The sequence below is a fragment of the Chrysochloris asiatica genome, unplaced genomic scaffold (assembly GCF_000296735.1).
Source record: "Chrysochloris asiatica unplaced genomic scaffold, ChrAsi1.0 scaffold00075, whole genome shotgun sequence".
NCBI lineage: Eukaryota > Metazoa > Chordata > Mammalia > Afrosoricida > Chrysochloridae > Chrysochloris > Chrysochloris asiatica.
In genome coordinates, this window is record NW_006408593.1 from 12,998,750 (window position 1) to 13,015,809 (window position 17,060).

Genomic DNA, 17,060 nt, shown 5'->3' on the forward strand with positions numbered 1-17,060 from the left:
GTTTTGTAGTTTTCTTTGTATAGGTCCTTTGTTTTTCTGGTTACATTTATTCCTAAATATTTCATCCTTTGGGCAGTTATTGTAAATGGTATTGCTTTCCTAATTTACCTTTCAGCATTATCATTATTAGTATAGAGGAATCCAACTGATTTTTGCATGTTGATCTTGTACCCTGCCACTTTGTTGAATCTTCCAATGATTTCCAGTAGGTTTTTTTTTGCTGAGTCTTTGGGGTTTTCTATGTATAGGATCATATCATCTGCAAATAGAGTTTGACTTCCTCATTGCCAATTTGGATGCCTTTAATTTTCCTATCTTGCCTTATAGCGCTGGCTAAGACTTCCAAAACAACATTGAATAGTAGTGGTGATAAAAGGCATCCTTGTCTAGGGGAAGGCTTTCTCTCCATGAAGAGTAATGTAGGCTGTTCGTTTTGTATATATGCTCTTAATTATGCTGAGGAATTTCCCTTCAATTCCTACTTTGTTGAGTGTTTTTATCAGGAATGGATGTTGGATTTTGTCAAATGCCTTTTCTGCATCTCTCAATATGATCATGTGGTTCTTTTTCTTATTTATATAGTGGATTACATTGATTGTTTTTCTAATGTTGAACCATCCTTGCATCCCTGGTATGAATCCCATTTGGTCATGATGTATTACTTTTTGATGTGGTGTTGGATTCTGTTGTTTAGCATTTTGTTGAGAATTTTTGCATCTATGTTCATGAGCGATACTGGTCTATGATTTTCTTTCTTAGTGATGTCCTTCCCGGGTTTTGGTATGAGGGTTATGCTTCCTCATAAAATTTATTAGGGAGTTTTTCCATCCTCTTCTATATTCTGGAATAATTTAAGTAAAATTGGTGACAGCTTCTCCCTGAATATTTGGTAAAAGTCACCAGTGAAGCCATCTAGACCTAGACTCTCTTTGGTTGGGAGTATTTTGATGACCTGGTAAATTTCTTCCTTTGTTATGGTGGTGGTGGTGATGTGCCATGGAGTTGTTTCCAACTAATAGCGACCCTGTACAGAGTTTCCGAGGCTGTAAATCTTTATGGGAGCAGTAAATCTTTATGGGAGCAGAAAGCCTCACCTTTCTTCCGCAGAACACCTGGTAGTTTCGAACTGCTGACCTTAAGGTTCGCAGCCCGATTTGTAACCACTACACTACCTGAGCTCCTTTCCTTTGTTATAGGTCTGTTCAAGTTTTCTACTTTACTCTATGTAAGTTTAGGTAGGTCATGCTTTTCTAAAAATGTATCCATCTCCTCGAGGTTTTCAAATTTATCAGAGTACAGCTCTTCATAATATTCTGTTATTATCCTTTTTATTTCTATTGGTTCCATTGTGACATCACCCATGTGGTTTCTTATGCGTGTTATTTGTGCCTTCTCCCTCTTTTTCTTTTATTAGGTTTGCCAATGGTTTGTCGATTTTATTAATTCTTTCAAAGAACCAGTTTCTTATCCTGTTAATTCTTTCTGTAGTTTTTCTGTTTTCTATATCATTTATTTCTGCTCCAATCTTTATTATTTCCCTTTTTCCTGTTGACTATAGGTTTAGTTTGCTGGTCTGTTTCTATTTGTTTGAGATGTTGTGTTAATATGTTGCTTTTGGTTCTTTTTTTGTTTTGGATGTGTGCATTTATTGCAATAAACTTTCCTCTCAGCACTGCTTTTGCTGTGTTCCAAAGATTATGGTATGTTGTGTTTTCGTTCTCATTTGTTCTAGGAACTTTGTGAATTCACGTTTTATTTCTTCTACTACCCAGTTGCTTTTAAGCAGGGTGTTACTCAGTTTCCATGTATTTGACTTTATTTCTTTGGTCTTCCTATTGTTGATTTTTAAATTTTGTAGCATTGTGGTCTGATAAGATACCCTGTGTAGTATTTTGATGTTTATAAATTTATGGAGACTTGTTTCGTGGCTTAACACATAGTCTGTTCTGGAGAATATTCCATGTGCACTGGAAAAGAATGTGTATTGTGGTGTTGGGTTGAACGCTCTGTACACATCTATGAGGTCCAGTTGGCTGATTGTGTTGTGTTCCTCTGTGTCTTTGGCAAGTGAAACTTTAAATTTTTATTTGAGAGGTAAGATTGATGTCTGTTGAGAAACATTTTAGTTTAGCTAAATACAATGAAAATCAGCTAAATGTGGATTTTATTCATATGGTAATGATTCATAAAATTATAAAGGAAAAAATGTAAAGGACACAGTCATGTGTGAAATCAGTATGAATTCTTCTATGGACTAGAAACTAAACAGAAACACCATGTAGTAGTGTTGTTGTTAAGTGCCATCAAGTTGGCTCCAACCCATGGTGACCCTCTGTAGGGTTTCCAAGGAGTGACTGGTGAGCTTGAACTGCCGACCTTGCCATTCAAACCAACTTTACAGTCTAGCACATTAACCCACAGTGCCACACCAAGTAATCAGGGCTAAAACCACAGGCCTCCTGCACTCTGGATTCAGAAGCAGACATTTTTTATGGAGGAGTGGAGACCAAAAGTGTCACCCACGGGCCAGGAAACTGGGGTCAGCCTCGACTGCCTTCTCCACTTTAAAGGAAACTTCTTGTTAAGTGCCTTCAATTTGGTTCTGACTCATAGCAAGCCTGTATAGGGCTTCCAAGGAGCAGGTGGTAAGTTTGAACCACTGACCCTATGGTTCAAAGTTCAGTGCTTGTCCTACATCACCACACCGGAGACTGCTGCTTGGGAAGTAGCTTTATAAAACTGTATAGCTGAATAGTGAAGACTTGTTATCAGGACTGATTGTGAGGGTTGGAAATGTAAAGGTGGACATTTTGTAGCAAGAAGGGGAGTGATTATTAACTTTTCAGTCTAGGAGCGGAGGGCCCTGGGATCATCAGTGGAGAAGAGCAGAGAGCGGGACCCTACCCAGAGAAGCAGTGAGGCCTGAGATGGAGGCAGAGAAGATGACGTGAAGAGATGGAGTGGCTGGGGACTTGAGATCTAGAGAGGGAAAGGGGCTGTGTGCTGAGGATCATGGGGGGTGGGGGGCAGGCTTGCAGGGTATACCCTTCGGTTGGGTGATGATGCATGGACGGGATGGTAACTATGGCAATGAAACGATGTATGATAGAATGAATGTAAAAGTAATGTTCTCCCATGTAAACTATCACACAATTCACAATAAAACATTTATTTAAAAAAAACAAACACAAAACTGTATAGCTGAGGGGTGGGAGGAAGCAGATAGCTGTGCAGCCAAGACTGTGCTCTGGGCTTCATTGACAGTCTCTATGATATGTCCAGCATCATCAGGAAGAGAGTCTCTAGTCCCTCCATGGAAAACCTGGTTCTGGACTAGGTTCCATTCCTAAGAGTGCATGCGTGAATAGAGTGAAACCTCCCAGTTAAGGTGAATCTGAACACTGACATTCCCAAATTGATGAGGAAAACAAACACTGAGAAACATAGCCAATAAACCCAGCAATTGAAACACACATTTACTCCAGAGAAAATAGAACGCAGTGAATTATGTTAAATTGACTTTGAAATAAAGTTTAGCATCCTTAGGGAGATAAAGGATGAAATGTCAGTTATTTTAAAAGAACAAAAACTGGAGACACAAGAGACAAATGGAAACAAGAACTATGCAAATCATTTATTATGACTTTACTCAAACATTTCTCATTGTTTTTATTTTTAATTAAATTAGAATGTTACAAATGATAAGAAGTAAAAAAAAGATTGGTAATTCTATAATTGTATCAGGCAACTGAAACCTAATACAATTATCCATTTTTTTGACTTCTTCAATGTTATATGCTCTTGCCTTATCAGTTTTTTAAAATAAATATCTTCTGGTGTAAATGCTTGTCTCTACAATTAGGTTCACCCAAATTCTTCAGTGCATAAATGATTCTCTAGTTTAAAGAAATAGATAGGTTTGGTTTTTAAAAAATGTTTTATTGTGAATTATGTGATAGTTTATATGGGAAAACATAAGCTTTATGGTCAACAGCACACAGCCACTCTCCCTCTCTGGGTCTAGAGTCCCCAGCCGCTCCATCTCTCCACTTCGTCGTCTCTGCCTCCATCTCTGGCATCACTGTTTCTCTGGGTAGGGTCCTGCACTCCACTCTTCTCCCTTGATGGTCCCAGGGACCTCCACTCCTGGATTGCAAAGTCAATCACTTCCCTCCTTTTGTTACAAAACGTCTACCTTTACATTTCCAACCCTAACAGTCAGTCCTGATAATAATTGTTCACTACTGTATCACAAGAGACCTATCTGCATCTCCTTTTATCAGCCCCTCCCAGACAGATTGAATACTCCTCAGTGGAGATTCTACCTTCCTCCACGCCTTCTGGATCTAGACTCCCTCTTGAAAGCTTGTAAGCCAGTCACTTCTTGCCTTTGTAGCCCTCCAACCCCCATTTTGGGTAGCCAATGTCCAAGTTGCCATCCCTGTCTACTTTCTGTATGGAGGCGGTGCAGATGATCCTTGCTGTAAAGATTTGTTCCCTCTTTTGAGCTACTGCATCCATAGGTGTAGGTCAAGTTCATCAAATTGTATCAGATTACTTTTTTTCCTCTTCTTTCTTCTTCTAGCTGAGCTCTGATCCTCCAGTCATTGAAGCCAGGTCAAGTGGGTATTATCTGCAAGTATGGGTGTTCTTGTGCACATGCCCTCTCTTCTTATCAGCTGGCCGCTTTACTCTCCACTCTAGTCCTCTGTGGCTATGTCACTGACTCTGGGCCCAAGAGTCCCTAGGTCTTGCCACGCTGCTGGCCGACCAGGTCTCCACCTGGGTTCACAGGAGTCTATTGACCGTTGTAGGGCTTAGCTCGCAGCTTCATTGCAATAGGTATGTTTTTAAAAGCTACCCTAAGGATACACTGTCACTATTATTAGTTCCTATACAGCCTAAACCATGTCTTTGATGCCAGGTTTTCCCCATTAGGGTATGAAGCACCCTTTGGGATTAATTCTGTGTTGGATAATTTCATAAATTTAGGCTAGAATGTTATAATTTCAGACTTCATTTGCTGGAAATGTGGTTTGCCCCATTTACATGTAACAGCTCATTTGGTTTATTTTTCATTTTCCTTTGCTCAAGATAACAGCACTGCGAAAAACTGCTTGAATCGGTTAACACTTTCATTGCTTTGTAAAAAGCCTCATCCTTTGTCAGCTGTTATGCTTATACTTTTTCGTGGATGTTTTAGAAGTAGAGTTCTGTGCTAGTTTTTCATGAGGGAAGAGGACTATCTAATTTGCTTTTTCATGTAGCATTATTAAGATCAGTAGGAAGAAGCTAATTTTATCTTAAATGTAACATAAACCCCAAACAAATCCACTGATTGTAAAATGGTGCCAACACTCTAGAAAACAGTATAACTCTTCCTGAAAAAGCTGGAAATAGAAATACTGTATGGCTCAGCAGCTAAAGCCCTCTGTTGTTGTTGTTGTTGTTAGCTGTGGTTTTGACTCATAGTGACCCTGTATAGGGTTTCCTAGGCTGTCAATCTTTGCTGTAACAGAAAGCTTCAGCTTTCTCCAGTGGAGCCAGCTGGTGGGCTCAAACCTCCCACGTTGTGGTTCACAATTCATTACTTATCCTATAGGACCACTACACTCTAGTAATCCTTCTACTTGATATATATCCTCAAAAATCAGAGCCGTGACATGAGTAGATGTATGCACACCCATGTTTATCACAGCACTGTTCACAATAGCACATAGATGGAGACAGCCTAAGTGCCCATCAGTGGAAGAATGGATCAAAGAACTTTGGCACATCCACACAGCATACACAGCATTGAAGAATGACTATGATTTTGTGAAGCACATGACAGGAATGAACCTGGAGGACTTTATTGTTATTAAGTGCCATCAGTTCTGACTCATAGTAACGCTTTGTAGGGTTTCTGAGGAGCAGGTGGTGGGTTTGAACTGCTGACTTTGTGGTTCAAATCAACCTTTCGGTCCAGTGTTTATCCTACAGTGCTATACCAGGGCATTATGCTGTGTGAAATTAGTCAATCGCAAAGAGACAAATATTATATAAGACCACTATTGTAAAAAGTCAAGAAAAGGTTTTCATGCTAAAAGAAACATTCTTTGATGGTTACCAGGGGTAAAAGGGAAGGAAGAATAATTCACTGGCTAGAGGATTATTGTTGTTGTTATGTGCTGTAGAGTTGGTTCTGACCCATAGTGACCCTGCATTAGGGTTTCTGAGGAGCAGCTGTGAGCTTGAACCTCCAACCTTGCATTTCAAAGTGACCGTGCAGTTCAGCACCTTAATCCAGAGCACTGCACCAGGCTGGACGGTGTGGTTATTGTTGTTAAGTGAAATGGAGTCAGTTTGACCCCTAGCGACCCTATGTAGGTTTCCAAGGAGTTGCTGGTGGGCTTGAACTGCCCACCTTGTGCCACACCAGAACTCCAGCTGTCACAGATAGTGTACTGAAGACAGGTTAGACACTTCTCCTGAATTGGTCTGGGAGAAGGGAACTGGGATAGGTGAATCCTGTCCATTCAGCAGCACAGGATTTGTTTTTATTTTCTCCTTTTAAATGGTAAACACGTGAAAACTGGCATTTGAAACCCCATTGCTTATCATCTTCAGTTTAATATTTGCTTCTCCACAAAGATGAACAGATTTCTCACCCATAATTTACTTGTCCAGGAATTTGGGAGTTTTCTAAAACCTGAGGTCTGCCCTTGGTAGGAGTGATTACTGGATAATTGCCTATTCTTCAGTGGAATTTCCATTTTTTGATTACTCTAAGCTCCTTTATTTCTTTGGCAGAAGAACCCAAAGGCAATGGAGTGTATTTTTCCTCTTCTCAGGCATAGCCTAAACTATGACTCACTTGGACCCTGGAACTTTGCTTAATATTCACATTAGGGGCCACTTCCTACCCTTGTTCTTTTGTCATGGGTCCTTCTTGTGTACCTTCAGTGTCCTGTGGTGGATCCTTTGTATCCCTTGGTACCTGGGATTTGTCCTGGGGTTACTGTTGGGTTTATGTAACAGATCATGATTTGTTCCAGCCTCAAACTGGAATAGGCAACCAGCAATGTCCCTGTAAGCCTTGTCTTTCTTATGGTACTTGGTACATAGATCAGAGAGTAAAGAAAGGACATCTTTAAGGAAATGTCGTTCCAAACGAAGTATAGGGAGAGTTTTCTCCAAAAAGAGATGACTGTCATCCTGTTAAAGACTGAAAACTTTCCCTCTGTGTAAAGCATTCTGGGACTGATTAAAACTTCCTCAGTGTGTGGGCGGTGGGGAGCACTCAGAAAAGTTGGGCTTTCAGAATGTTTTCAGAGAGATGTGTGTGAAGAGATTTTACCATAGAAAATTCAAGGTCTTTACTTAACCTACAGTTGAGAGTTTTGTTGTGGAAATGAACAAACCCTCTGCTTTCCAGTGATCTATCTGGCCTTGAATTTTTCATTCTTATGTCAGCCTTTTGAAAATATTGATCTAATGAAGATTTCTTGCTTTCTCTCTTTGCAGTTTTAACAGTGTATGTCAAGGAACTCATGTTCTCTTTCGAGAGTTCAGCTTCATCCAAGCCACTCCCCACAACAGGGCCTCATTCTTACGGGCTTTCTGGCGATGCTTCAGAACTGTGGGCAAAAATGGTGGTAAGTCTTCTGGAATTTATTCTTGCCTTCCTTGTTTCCTTTCTTTCTTTCAAGCTTTTATTTTTCTTATCTTTCTTTAAATACTTAGCACATGCTGTCCAGGGCTCTAGGAATGCTTTACTTTGGAGGAACCATCTATCCCCCGTGTTGTGTTACAGATACTACCACAGTATTGTTACCACCATCATCATCAGTAATAACGCCTACTAAGAGCCATGTGCTGCTCTGAGGGCTTTTAGGTATAGTAACTCATTGAATCCTCAAAACAGTTTTCTCTGTAGATACTATAATCTCCATTTCACAGTGATTGAAACTGAGGATCCGAGGGGCTAAGTAACTTGCTGTGATCACACAGTAAGGTCTAGGATCAGATTCATACTCAGGGAATATGTCTCAGGAGCTGTTGCTTTTGGCAAGTATTAAATTAGCACATAGTAAACTGAAGAAATCATGGAGCGACAAAGAAGGAAACTCATAAGTGGGGAGTAGAATGGGGAGACCATTGTTGGAGAAGGAGGAGAGAAGTGGATTGGAGAAGATTCTCCTTAGAATTTGCTGTTTGACATAAGTTGGGAAGGAAGCATAGGAGTTATCCACATGGATAAAGGAGAGAAGGTTGTTTTAATTGGAGAGATTAGCATATGTTTTGGTGTGGAAGCATAAAAGAACCGAGAATATTTAGGAAACAAGATCAGAATGGCTAGAACCTGGAGTTTGTGAAGGAACTTAGAGCTGAGTTTGTCAAGGAATAAAAGGGTCAAGTTCTGAAAGACCATTTTTTATTATAATAAAGAAGCTGGATTTCATCCTGTTGGTGTTGTTTGAAGGATTTGAGAAAGGAGAATGATACGATGCTATCTGAATTCTAGATCACTCTAAAGGCAGTGTGGAAGCTGGCTTAGAGGGTGAGACCTCTAAGCCAGGGAGGCAGGGAACATAAATCGGAGACTTGCAGTATTTAAGATGAGTGATAATAAAACGAGCTCAAACTCCAACATTCTCAGTGGAGATAGAAGGGACACTTTCAGAGGACAAATCCACAGGATTTGCTGATTGGATCTGGCATGTGAGGAGGACAGAGAAGACCAGTTAAGCAACTGGGTGGGAATATTAGAGTAACAAATACATTTATTTGGGGAAATGATATACCTATTGTTTTTGAAAAGATGACGTTTATTTGGGACCCAGTTCAAAGCTTCTTTAAGCAGCTGAAATGCAGATCAGGCTCTAGAAATAAAGATTTGAGTAAATGAATTAAAGTTCACTAAAGTAAGATTTTTAAAGTATATTAAAATCCTTGAGAGAAGAGCCTTGTGTATGCTTTTGGAAAATGCAAATCATTTGTATATTTAAATACCGCTGGCCTGTCATTTTAGGAATATACTCCAAGGAAAATATTAAGAAAGACATTGAGTAGAAAGAGTGTTAATTCATTGAAGGCATTGTAACTAAATGTCACGAAACAAAATATGTATACATTGTTGAATGGGAAACAAATTTTTTCAGTAAACCTTCACCCAAACCACAATTAAATGTTTAAAAAATGAAAACAAAAAAAAAAACAGACACTGATTGAAAATGTCTTTATTGAGCCCTTTTCTTAGTGAGGTAAAGGATAAAAGTGCTGTCATTGGGAGTCCTTGTGGAAAATGGTACTAGAATCTTCCGTTTAGAATATTAAAAATAAATAAAATTGCTCAGGAGTTTTCAGATTTAGAATCCCTACATCAAAGCCTTCTTTTACATATGTTTACAAGGGTTTGTTCTTATTCCTGGAGTCCTGGTATGGTGTTATAGGATAAGCACAGGACAGCAAGGTCAGTTTGAACCACAGGGTTAATGGTTCAAACTTACCAGTCACTCCTTGGGAATCCTTACTATAAGTTGGAACCGACTCGATGACACTTAACAGCATTTTTATTCCTATCATCATACTAGAGTCTGGGTATGGTACTATAGGTAAGCACTGAGCAGCTAACCGTAAGGCTAGTGTTTCAAACCCATTAACCGCTCCTTGGGAATCCTATACAGGGTCACTGAGTCGGAACCAACTGAAAGGCACTAAACAACAGTCATCATACTGTGTTTTTCTAAGTAAGTTTTAAATGCCTTTAAGACAGTTTGTATAACGACTCTAACTAAAAGTGAAAGCCTGAACGATTTCCTCATTCATCAGCAAGTATTTCTGTTAAGCGTACCGTGTTCCAGTGAACAGGAACTCTCCTTACTTCCACTGAATGTACAGGATCCCCCACCTGCTCAATAATCAGTGCTACTGCTTCTTAATCTACTGCTATTGGAAAGTTGTTTCTATCCAATATCTTATTGTTGTTGTTAAGTGCTGTCGAGTCAGTTCCAGTTCATAGTGACCCTGTATATAGGGTTTCTGAGGAGCAACTGGTGAGTTTGAACCGCCAACTTTACAGTTTAAAATGACCTTGTAGTCCAGTGCTTTATCCTACAGCTCTACACCAGGACTCCTGTATCTTCTTGTTGTTGTTAGGTGCCATCAAGTGGGTACTGACCCATAGCGGCCTTATGCACAGCGGAACAAAATACTGCCCGATCCTGGGCCAGCCTTACTATTGTTGCCACACTTGAGTCCATCGATGCTGCCACTTGGCCAATCCATCTTATTAGATCATTTCAGTTAATTAATCTAAGAAATAGATACGGTAGGTATTTGTTGTTAAGTGCCATTGAGTCAGTGCTGACACATAACGACCTTGTTATAGGGTTTCCAAGGAGCAGCTGGTGAGCTTGAACCATCGACCTTGAGGTTCAAACTGACCTTGTGTTCACGCACCCATTTAGTAAAGAACCACTCCTTGGAAACCCTGTACAGGGTTGCTATGAATCGGGACCAACTCAACAGCACTTCCCAACAACCACTTACAGAAGGGTTTGTTGTATAGTGGGTTAGCAGAAAATCTGGAAATAGAACCGATTTACCAATAAAACATTCTACTCTGCGCTTTGTGCTACTTCTACCTCAGACACTGCCTCTGAGACATAATCATCCGTTGCGTTACACTGCTGCGCAAAAAGTACTTCGTCTGCCCAGAATGGCATCATTTCCTTGACAGAATATGTGCACTGCTAGATGAAAGCAAATGTGGACTCAGCTGGATTCTAGGTAAACAGAATTGGGAGCAGCGAGTGTGTAGGTAAAGTCTGTACTGTTTCCTCAAAACCTGTTTTTCTCAGGTTTAATCACTCAGTAAATATTTCTTGAACACCCACTATATAAGTTAAAGAATGATGCATACAGCTAGAGTTACTCTGATTTCTGTGACATGGCATGTGGAGATAACTATGGGAAACAGCCACTCAGATATCCCTAATTCTTCTCCTGATTTAGAAGTGGAGCCTCTTCAAGAATTTATTTACTATCACAAGGGATCCATATAGCATTTGGACTCTAAGCAGATGTGGTTTCTTTATCTTTCTAGCAGCTGCCAGTGATTCATCCATTTGCCGAGGGAATGCAGCTCCAATCCCCCCTGCTTTCTCCTGTGCCATAAACAAGACCTAGATTTTTATGTTGGATATTTATTGTTATGCTTCTTAATCAGACAGCCTCTGATTTCTTAAGCCCAGATGCAACGTTCATGTCTAGGTGAGCCTCAAATCTCTGGTCAAATCGTTTTAATATATTCTCAGTTCCTTCCAGGAACTTGAAAACATCTTCCAGTCCCAGAATGTGTCAGTCCCATTTTAAATTCAGAATGTGCACAATCTCTTGGAGGCAAGTTTCCAAAGGAAAAGATTTATTAAACCCCATTTTTCCAATTAGAGTGCCAAGTACCAGACTTACTCAGTGGAACTGTACTATTGTTCTTGGGCAGATAACTTGCTTAGAACATCATGCACATATTTTTGCATGATTAAGAGAAAACTAACTCTTCTGGGAGACAGTGAAAGAAGAGCAGAGTCCCAACATGATGTATCTAAAAATGAAGCCACCTGTAGAAAAAGAAGGCCCTGGTTCCTTCTGGCAAGAAACACTGTATCCCAGTCTTAACGAGTCCAAAGATGCCATGCCATTTCCTCAGGACCAAGTCCTGGTGTGGCACTGTAGGATAAGCACTGGACTGAGAACCACAAGTCGGCATTTCAAACCCATCAGTTGCACTTCAGAAACCCTATACAGGGTCCCTGTGAATCAGAACTAACGCAATGGCACTTAACAACAACAAGGCCTGAATGATGTTCATTTTCCTGTGTATGAATGTCAGATAACCTCGTGAAGACTTACGTGAACCTCTTGCTAGCTAGGCAACTTTCTTGATGTTGTTAACAACCCTGTATAAGGTTCTCAAAGAGTAGCTGGTAGGTTTGAACTGCCAGCCTTGTGGTTAGCAGTCCAGTGCTTATCCTACAGTACCACACCAGGACTCCTAGGCAACTTTGTTGTTGTTAACTGCTGTCAAATCAGTTCTGACTCAAAGCGACCCTGTATAGGGGTTCCTAGGAGCGGCTGGTAGGTTTGAACTGATGACCTTGTGGTTTGCAGTCTAGTGCCGATACTACAGATTCATTGTTGGTATTGTTAGGTGCCATCAAGTAGGTACCGACCCATAGCGACCTTATGCATAGCAGAACGAAACACTGCCTGATCCTGGGCCAATCTCACTACTGTTGCTACGCTTGAGTCCATTGATGCTGCCACTTAGCTAATCCATCTCGTTGGGGGTCTTCCTCTTTTTCTCTGACCCTCCACCTTACCAAACATGATATCCTTCTCCAGCGACTGGTCCCTCCTGACAGTATGTCACAGTATGAGAGATGAAGTTTGGCCATCTTGGCCTCCAAGGAGCACTCTGGCTGTACTTCTTCCAGAATGGATCTATTGGTTCTTTTGGCAGCCCATGGCACTTTTCAATATTCTTCTCCAACACCATAACTCAAAAGCATCAATTCTTCTACGGTCTTTCTTATTCACTGTCTAGCTTTCACATGTTTATGAGTTTATTGAAAGTACCATGGCTTGGGTCAGGTGCACCTTAGCCCTCAAGCTGGCTTGCTTATCCTACAGTACCACACCAGTACCAAAGAAGCAAAGGGCTTCTTTACACTTCAACACTTTAAAAAGGTCTTGTGTAGTAGATTTTCCTAATGCAATACGTCGTCTGATTTGTTGGCTGCTGCTTCCGTGAGTGTTGATAGTTGATCGAAGAAGAATAAAGTCCTTGACAACTTCAATCTTTTCTCTGTTGATAAGAAAGTTGTTTATTGGTCCAGTGGTGAGGATTTTTGTTTTCTTTACATTGAGATGTAATCTATACCAAAGGCTGTGTTCTTTGATCTTCATCAGTAAATGTTTTAAGTCCTCTTCACTTTTAGCAAGCAAGGTTGTATCATCTATATGTCGCAGGTTGCAGATCATGACAGATTCATTAGACTGCTGCAATAAAAAGATCTATTCAAATGTTGTAATAGGCCCTTAAAATTCAACTTCTCACTTTGGTATTTCTATGTTAAAAAAAATTAATACGAATTTTCTAAGTATATCAAAGATTGAAATTCCCTTGAAGTAAGTCTTTACATCTGCTTAATGTTATAGGTTCAAAAGTGCTTTTGTCCACAACATATTTTCTATTTGAATTTACTTTGGAGCGTTATACTTTTATCAGTTTTACAAATACATGTTTCATTTAATAAAACAATGGTGGGTCCCTTCTCTTCCGCTTATGAGCGAGTACTGGGCTTAGAGAATTGCCAGCCTGACATAAACACCTAGAAAAGCAAACAGGGTATCAGAAACGACTGCTTACAAACATTGGGCAACAGATGATGTGGGACTGTTGTCCCTGAAAATCAGTTTTCAAGCCACAATACAGCAAGGGAGATGCCAGCAAAGCCCCGGCGGTCTTTCTGCATCACGGAGGAAGAGACTGCAGTTTGGGAGGTGGTGAGAACTGGCGAGGCAAAGGACCAGAGAGGAAGAAGTTCTATGGTTAGCCAAAGACTTAGTCTTTGGCTAAATACATATTTGCAGATGTGTGGGTTGGAAAAAGAGCCACCAGAAAACAGTAGGCCAGACATTTTCTGGAGTATACGTAGGGCTGTTAATAGTTCACATTTGTACCAGTGAGAGCGTTGCTGTTGCTCTTGTATGCTGTCAACTTGGTTCTGACTCACAGTGACCCTGTACAGGATTTCTGAGGCTGTAAATCTTTATGGGAGCAGAAAGCCTCATTTTTCTCCCCTGAAGCAACTGGTGAATTTGAACTGCTGACCTTTCAGTTAGCAGCACAACAGGTAACCCACTACACTATCAGGGCCCCTTAGTCAGAGTGTTGTTGTTGAGTCGGCTCCAACCCATAGCAACCCTGTACAGGGTTTCTTAGGAATGGCTGCTGACCTTGTGGCTCAGACTGACTTTGCAGTTCGGCGCATTAACCCACAGCGCCACACCAGGACTCTGAAACATGTGTAGTTGTTGTTGTTAGGTGCCATCGAGTTGGTATCGACTCATAGCGACCCTATTCACAACAGAATGAAACACTCTCTAATCCTGGGCCAGCCTCACAATATGTAGTGCATGGGGTTCTCAGGTGGATCTAAATTAACCTCAGAATAAAGACTTCTGTGAGGAGTCTCTGGGTGATATAAACAGTTAACATACTTGCTACTAACCAAAAAGTAGAGATCCGAGTCTACGCAGAGGTACCTCATAAGAAAAGCCTGGCAGTCTACTTCGACAAATCAGCCATTGAAAACCCTGTGGAAACCTAAGGACCTAATCTCTACTAGAAAGAAACATTCTAGACACTGTATTGTTTTTCTGAGTTGTAATCAACTTGGCAACAACTGGTTGGACCTGTTCTAACAAAACTTAAATGCAAAAAGAGTTAAACTGATGTGCAAGTAACTTAGCTGTTTTCTATTGCTATTGTTATGTGCTGTCCGATCACTTCCAACTCATGCCCAACAGAATGAAACTCTGCCCCGTGCTACACCATCTTCCCAATGACTCCTATGTTTGAGACAATTGTTTCAGCCCCTGTGCCAATTCATCTTCTTGGGAGTCTTCCTCTTTTTCTCTGACCCTCTATTTCACCAACCATGATTTCCTTTTCCAGGGACTGGTCCCTCTTTATGAGGTATATGTCCACAGTAAGTGATATGAAGTCTTGTCATCCTGGCTTCTAAGGAGCATTCTGGCTGGACTTCTTCCAACACAGATTTGGTCATTCTTCTGGCAGTCCATGGTACTTTAATATTCTTTGCCAGCACCATAGTTCAAGGCATCAATTCTTCTTTGGGCTTCCTTATCCATTGTCCAGCTTTGGTGTGCACATGAGGTGACTGCAAATACCATGACTTGGGTCAGGCACACCTTAGTCTTCAAATTAACAACTTTATATTTTTAACACTTTAAAGAGATCTTTTGCAGGAGATTTATAGAATATGCAGTATGTCACTTGATATCCTAACTGCATTTTCATGGGTGTTGCTTTCGGATCCAAGTAAAGTGAAATCCTTGACTCCTCTAGTCTTCTCTCTGTTTATAATGATGTTGCTTATTGATCCAGTGGTGAGGGTTTTTGTTTTATGTTGAAATGCAATCCTTACTGAAGACTAGTAGTCCTTGATCCTCATCAGCAAGTGTTTCAAGTCCTCTTCACTTTCAGCAAGCAAGGTTATGTCATCAGCATACTGCAGGTTGTTGATGAGTCTTCCTCCAGTCCTGATGCTGCATTCTTCTTCATATAGCCCAGCTTCTCAGATTAGATGCTTGTACGCAGATTGAATATGTATGGTGAAAGGATACAACCCTGGCACACACATTTCCTGATTTTAAACCATTTAGTATCCTCTTATTCTATTCAAATGACTGCCTCTTGGTCTATGTACAGGTTCCATGTAAGCATAATGATGTGTTCTGCAATGCCCATTCTTTGCAATGGTATCCATAATTTGTGATGACCCACATGGTCGAATGCCTTTACATAGTCAATGAAAACCAGTAATTTAACTGGATGCCAGAACAAAATTTAATATTCTTTAAAGAAATTTAACAAAATTAGAGCACTCAACAATATAAGATTTATAGTCTGGATTTAATTAAAAGTAACCAGAAATGCAAGAAGCAGGACAATATGACCCATTTTGTTGTTGTTGTTAAGTGCCATCAAGTTCCTTCCAACTCATAGCGATGCTGTATAGAGTTACTGAGGAGTGGCTCGTGAGTTTGAACCACCAACCTTGCAGTTCAAACAACCTTGCGGTCCAGTGCTTATCCTACAGTGTCACACGAGGACTCCTAAGGAAAAAATTCAATAAATAGAAATACAGACCTAGAACTGACAGAGATGATAAAATTAGCTAACAAGGATCTTAAAGTACTTATTTTAGACCACATACACAGGCTCAAGTATCTAAAGGAAAACATTAGTGTGATTAGGAGAGAAATTATTGTTGTTAAGTACGCCAAGTCAGTTCCAAATCTTAGGGACCCTGTATACAGTTTCCAAGGCTGTAAATCTTTGCGGAAGCAGAAAGCCTCATAGCGACCCTGTATAGTGTTTCCAAGACTCTAAACCTTTGCGGGGGCAGGAAGCCTCATTGGTGCCCTAAAAAGAAGTTTAAACTTTATTCCAAAGTCAGTGAAACCGTATCCATTTGAGTGGTGTTTCACATATCACACCAGCAAATGCATGGAAAATAGATTGGAACACAGGAGAAGAGACCATTTAGGAGACTATTATAAGGAGCTTTGGTGTGGTGTTATGGGATAAAACACTAACTACAAGGTTGGTGGTTCAAACTCACCAGCCACTGCTTGGAAACCCTAATACAGGGTTGCTATGAGTTAGAACTGACTTCATGGCATTTAACAACAACAAAAGGGAGCTAATAGTGGTTTATATGTTGGTCTGCTAATCACAAGGTCAGTAGTTTAAACCTACCAGGCACTCTGAGGGAGAAAAACGAGGCTTTCAGCTCCTATAAATACAGCTTTGGAAACCCTATACAGACTCATAGGGTTTCTGTGAGTCAGAACCGACTCGATGGCATACCGTCACCACCATCACCACCACCACAGTAGACCAAGAACCAACCTTGGAGATGAAGAGCTATTGAAGAAGTTAGTTTGACAAGACTTGCTAATTGGTTGAATGTGTGGTGTGAGAGAGAACGGTCAGCAATAAATATCAGAATCTAAAGTATTGCCAATTTTGTCCCTCCCTTTTTGTTGTTGCTGTTATTTTTAGGTGCCATTGAATGGGCACCAACTCATAGCCACCCTGTGCACAACAGAACGAAACAATGCCTGTCCCTGTGCCCACTTCACAATCCTTGCCTACATTTGAGTCCATCGCTGCTGCCACTGTGCCGGTCCATCTTGTTGGGGGTCTTCCTTTTTTTCTCTGACCCTCCATTTTTCCAAACATGACATCCTTCTCCAGGGAC

The 17,060-nt window shown here is 40.5% G+C and overlaps 1 protein-coding gene across 2 annotated transcripts in view; it reads left to right on the plus strand.

Annotated features, from left to right (window-relative positions):
- LOC102835339 (chromosome unknown open reading frame, human C11orf49) overlaps positions 1-17,060 on the plus strand; it is a 316,955-nt gene that overhangs the window by 153,567 nt on the left and 146,328 nt on the right. For both annotated transcript variants that reach the window (XM_006865067.1, XM_006865068.1), the window contains exon 3: positions 7,507-7,637. In XM_006865067.1, the coding sequence (XP_006865129.1) occupies positions 7,507-7,637 (131 nt within the window). The remainder of the gene's footprint in view (positions 1-7,506; positions 7,638-17,060) is intronic.